Here is a 5,752-nt window from a genome sequence, read left to right on the forward strand (position 1 = left end):
TTGGTGTAGGTCGTCCAGTTGGGTGTTAGCAGCAGCGTGGTGATGCATTGGCTCACTCTGCTGCTGCCTTGAGTTGTTTTGCTTGAGTTCCTTGTACTCGTCGCTCGGTTTTTTCCTTTACTTTTCATTGTAAGTGTTTGTCCTTGTAATCCTGGCCGGTTGATGGCTTTGTTAATTCAAAGCCGGGCTCTTCTTGAGCGTTCGTTCCAAAAAAAAAAACTAATGATTCCTTTTGATGGCTGTAAGAAATCAATGTTGGCTTGCTAGACTACATGCAGGCATCTTGTAACACTCCTGATCTTCATTCCCTCTAAAGATTAATGGTACATGAAACTAAGTCACAAAAACTGAATTATCTTGACACACTGGGGCAGTTAGAGAGCAATCATGTCTTACTATTACAGAACACAGCAGAGTAGCCAAATAGTCATCACCGTTTCCACACAAGCACGTTTTCAGCTATGCATAAGACAAACGAAATACAGAGTGAGCAAAGAGCTCACACATCCTTAAACAAACAAAGAACCAATCAACTAACTTGCCAAGGGAGACCCAAATAACATCAACATAGTACTATACCACTTGAGCCAACATTCTCACTGATAACTCAGTCTTAACTTTTAAGATATCACTTTTCACCAAGCATCACAGCTAGTTCAGCCTTACCATAATACAACCGCACTGAACATGACAGATAATTTAGTCTAACAAAGCCGCAGTGTCCAAACAGAGCAATGGCAACTACATAAAGTGCTGGGGTTAGTCGCTATGCAACTAGCTGTCCTCAAAGTTCTACATTGGGCATCAACGCGGCCATCCTCTTGTTAAAATCATCCTTCTCAGCTGGTGTCATCTCCTTCTTGCCATCAGGCACATCCAACATAGACATGTAGCCATAAAGGAATGCTGGGCTATACATCATGACTAAATGGTACCATTTTGCCCTGCGATAGAAGCGCCTGCAGGGCAGTAAAAGAGAGATCAGAGCCCTTGTAAACCAAGACTGTAACAGGCATATAGAACAATACCGGGCTCAAGATCATACCAGACGGGGTCCTCGGGTTTAGGCTCCACATGGGATGAGAGGTGCTTGATCAGGCCCTTCTGGTTTCCTATCTTGTCCCTGTTTTCGGACATCATGCGGTAGAGCTCCTCTTTGACCTGATGGATCTCAGCCGAACGAGTTGCGGCCGCCTTCTGCATTGTTATTGACAGAGCAAGACCGGAGAAACCGCATTAACCCAAATCAGGAACAGATCAATTTCGAAGTTTATCTCAGAAGTAGAGCAGGAATATATGCTTTATGACAGCAGTAGCACTCAAAAAGATTCCAAGAGGCACACAATCAATCAATTGGCAAACAATGCAATGCTTATGTCATTCAGCACTTGAGTCAAGCATGCAAGTAGATTCAGATTGTAGCATTTGGTAAACGAGAAGTTAAAGCTAGTTGCTAATTAAACACGAAGAGGTTAGGAAGTCAGATAGATCAGGGGAGACCCTGAACTTATAAGTTGATTTGTAAATCCTCCATAAGCACAGCAGACCACCCTTCCAATGTAGGAGGCACACCATCAAAGTATTTCCAGTTTCCTTGCTTCCAGATATTCCAGGCAGCCAGGTACACAATTTCTTTGAACAATTTATGCGGCCAGGCAGTAGCAGCATTGCTCATCATCTCAGGTAGACCCCTTGTAGTGTCCCAGGTAATATAAATATGGATGGTATCCCAACAAGAAGCACCGAATGCGCAAGCAAAGAATAGGTGTATGGTGGTTTCTTCCACGTCATCATCACAAATATTCCTAGTGTTCAGTGTTCAGTCTATCCATGAGCCATAACCAAGTGAAAACCTTGTGTTTCATGATGCACTGGGATTTCCATATGCTAGTCAGAACAGGGGAGGGTTGTATTTCCCTGAATCAGATTCTATAATACTTATGTGACCTGTATCGTATATCCCCCCAACATCAGATACGATAATCAAGACTCCGAGGCTCGAGCCGCACATTGTCCAATTTGATTTGGAGGTCTTGAAGCTCTTCCTGAGCCTCCAAGGATAGAGGCAGGTGAAAGTTGTGCAGATGGTCTTGGGGTTCCATGAATTGCTGGAGTGAGAGAACGTCCTGAACAGCAAAAGAGAGCAGGTGCTCATATTGGTCCATCAGCAAGCCATCTTGTTCCCAAGCATCCTTCCAGAATAGAACGGTGTCACCGTCATTCACAGGCCAGCAGGGGAGAATCCGCATTACTAGGGTTAGGGTTCCTACGATGGGAGCAAACAAGGCGCGAAAATATGGCTAATCGGGAGGAAACCGATCTACGGCCGCCGTCAACTAGAGTCCGGACGTGGAGGGATTGGAGGGATAGGGGGGGAGGGGGGGGGGGGGGGCGCTTACCGTGCTGTGAAAGAGGCGACAGGTGGTGGGTTGGTTCTGCTGCGCCGCCGCCGGGGCCAGCGATGGCCGGAGGGCGCGGCCACCGATCCGCTGGCAGGTGGTCCGGAGCGCGGTCGCCGCCATGGAGATGAATTGCTTCCGCCGCCGGCGCAAATCGAGACTCGAGGAGAGGAGAGGAAAGTAGAAAACAAGATAATGGCTCCACGCCGATTTTACATTTTTTTTTAGCAAAACCTGCTTTCCTTTTTTTTGAAACAAAAACAGATAAAACAACCGAATCATGGGGCTGACCCAACCACACATGTCCCCCCTGATCTGAGGAAAGTGCATACCTAGCTAGTACATGAGGTTCATAGTTCGACGTCCTCGACTCATGAATAAAAACACATGAAATAAATGTACTGCACCATGATTTTATATCCATGATCACTCCACCATAGACACCTCCTCATGATTCGTGTATGTGTTTAATGAGATTCTTGTAATCCCATGCAATATGAAGCTGCTGTAGTCCAAGATCTTCTGCCAGAGAAAGAGCATCTCGACAAGCCACTGCTTTAAGAGAAGATGGATCCGAAAGACCATATATAACAGAAACTAAAGTTCCCAAAAACTCGCCTTGCTCGCTTCTGCAAACTGCAGCTGCGGTACCGAAATTTCCATGTGGACAAACTGCCGCCTCTATATTAATTTTCACCTTATCAGGAGGTGGAGAAATCCACTTATTCACTGTTGGATTAAGCCCAACATCTCTTGCAGGAGTATAATGTTCATGGCGCTGATTAATCTGACCCAACTCTGCAATAAAGTTCATAACGAACAGATGAGTACTTAGAGGACTCTGATTAATTCCCTCATGTATGAGCTTCCTCCTCGCTGCCCATATCGCTCAAAGTGTCACTCTCATCCTCACAAACACATAATGAGACAAACGATCCAGCATGGTAAATAGCCAGCTTTTAGCATTCGGTTCTACATTCTCTATCATCTGATCTAGAAGGTCTTGATCAACTAGAGCCCACATGCAGCGCGCCATCGTACACTCAACCAAACTATGTTTCCATGAGTCTTCCATTCCATACACACAGCAGGAACAACTAGTAGCCATTTCACGTGCATCCTGATGTCCTCTGTGGGCAGCGATTGTCGAGCTAGGCGCCATAGGAACACCCTTATTTTTGCTGGTACTTGGATCTTCCAAAGCTGAACCCATGCTTTCTCATTTGCAGAATTGTTTGAAGAACCCGTCCTTTGCTCACGCCATTCTTCTCTTATTTTCTTAGTCTCAACCACCATCTTATATGTTGAACGCACACTGAAGTTTCCAGAATTTTCATAATGCCAAGACCAGAAATTATACATAGCTCTCAAACAGATAGGTATTTGCAAGTGTTTGAGGGAGAGAGGATTGGAGACTCAACGCACACTTCCATTCATCGATGAGGCCGTATATATACAGTTACAGAGGCCACCATCGGTGGTGATCATGCGCCACTACTCAGCCATCGTGCTCCACTACGTGGGCATCGTGGCATACATACACCCGGTGCTCAAGGCTATCTACGTATAATATATCACCCCCCCCCCCCCCTGCAGTTGTGTCGTCGGCAGGTGCAACGCAAAGACTGGACCGAAACTGAAGAAACACGTCCCGGGGCAGGCCTTTGGTCATCACATCAGCGAGTTGCTGCGACGTGGGAATGTGAAGCACGTGAAATTGTCCAAGGGCCACACGCTCGCGCACGAAGTGGATGTCCAGTTCCACGTGCTTGGTGCGACGATGATGGACGGGGTTGGCCGACAGGTAGACGACCGACACGTTGTCACAGAACACGAGCGTGGCCGTGGTCACCGGGGCGAGCAGTTCACCAAGGAGTTGTCGAAGCCATACGCACTCCGCGACAGCGTTGGCGACGCTGCGGTACTCGGCCTCAGCACTGGACCGGGACACGGTGGCTTGGCACTTGGAAGACCACGACACCAGGGCATCACCAAGGTAGACGCAGAACCCGGACGTCGATCGGCGTGTGTCGGGGCACCCGGCCCAGTCGGCGTCGGTGTAGGCGCGAAGCTCGAGTGTTGGTGAAGCACGAAGATAGAGCCCGAGCGACGGAGTGCCACGGACATAGCAGAGCACCCGTTTGATCAGATTCTGATGACAAACACAGGATCGTGCATATGGAGGCAGATCTGTTGGACCGCATACGCGAGCTCGGGGCGCGTGATGGTGAGGTACTGCAGTGCTCCGGCGAGGCTGCGGTACGCCGAGGCGTCGTCGACAGCAGGCCCGTCAGCCTGCGGTAGCTTGCCCTTGGTGTCAACCGGCGTGGGGGGAGGGCCGGCAGGTGTCCATGCCGGCGCCCTCGAGCACATCCTCGGCGTATTGCTCCTGACAGAGGAAGAAGCCAGCAGTAGTACGGGTGACCCGAATGCCGAGGAAGAAGTGCAGAGCTCCTAGGTCTTTCATGGCAAACTCACTGGTGAGCTGGCGAACGATGTGTTGAAGGAGAGCCGGAGTAGACGCAGTGAGCACGACATCGTCGACGTAGAGCAGGAGGAACTCGGCATCTGGACCACATGCCAGCGTGAACAGGGAGGAGTCAGAGCGCGCGGCGATGAAGCCGATGGTCTTGAGGTACCCGGCGAACTGAGGAACCAGGCGCGGGGCGCCTGTTTCAAACCGTAGAGTGATTTGGCCAGTCGACAGACATGGTCGGGCTTGTTGGCGTCGAGTTCGGCTAGGAGTCTGGATGTGTTCTAATGTACGCTGGGAGGTAGAGTCCTAGTTGTAATTAGATTAGATTAGGAGTCCAAGCATAGTTAGAGATGTTGAGGTCGGTAGCACCTGTCCGGTTGCTGTATATATATATATATATATATATATATATATGCAGGTAGTATACGTGAGATTTGTACTGGTGCTAGAGAAAAAGGAGAAAATAAAAAGAGAAGAGAGGCACGACACGTGCCTTTGGCAAAAGTTTTGCGTGTGCGTGTTCATCGTGATTTGATGTGATCGATCCTGTGGACAGAATTCCAACAGCGCACGACCCAGCGGGCTTTGTATCGCTCAAGGGAGCCATCCGCCCGGTACTTGTGCTTGAAGATCCACTTGCTAGTGATCAAGTTAGCGCCAGGCGGGCGTGGCACCAGGTCCCAAGTCTGGTTACTGACCAGAGCCGCGTACTCCTCGCGCATGGCCGCGAGCCAGTTGGGATCGTGCACGGCCACACGGACAGATCTGGGCACGGCGAGACCGCCGTCGTGGAAGTAGCCGTAGCTGCATCATAATACCGCGGGTTAGGCCGAACGATGCCCCTCTAAGACCGAGTGACCATCAGCCGCGGTGGCGC

The 5,752-nt window shown here is 49.5% G+C and overlaps 1 protein-coding gene across 2 annotated transcripts; it reads right to left on the reverse strand.

Annotated features, from left to right (window-relative positions):
* Positions 1–509: 509 nt before the first annotated feature.
* LOC123101577 (uncharacterized) lies at positions 510–2,661 on the reverse strand. 2 transcript variants are annotated; one of them, XM_044522967.1, is made up of 3 exons: positions 2,400–2,661; positions 1,046–1,194; positions 510–959 (listed from the first exon to the last, which is right to left on the reverse strand). In XM_044522967.1, exons 1-3 carry the CDS (start codon positions 2,520–2,522, stop codon positions 785–787), a joined length of 447 nt encoding a protein of 148 aa, XP_044378902.1. In that variant the 5' UTR covers positions 2,523–2,661; the 3' UTR covers positions 510–784. The 2 variants fall into 2 exon arrangements, with proteins under 2 accessions (XP_044378902.1, XP_044378899.1); XM_044522964.1 differs by having other exon boundaries at positions 1,046–1,197; positions 2,400–2,653.
* Positions 2,662–5,752: the final 3,091 nt, after the last annotated feature.

This window comes from Triticum aestivum, chromosome 1B (assembly GCF_018294505.1).
Source record: "Triticum aestivum cultivar Chinese Spring chromosome 1B, IWGSC CS RefSeq v2.1, whole genome shotgun sequence".
Classification (NCBI taxonomy): Eukaryota; Viridiplantae; Streptophyta; class Magnoliopsida; order Poales; family Poaceae; genus Triticum; species Triticum aestivum.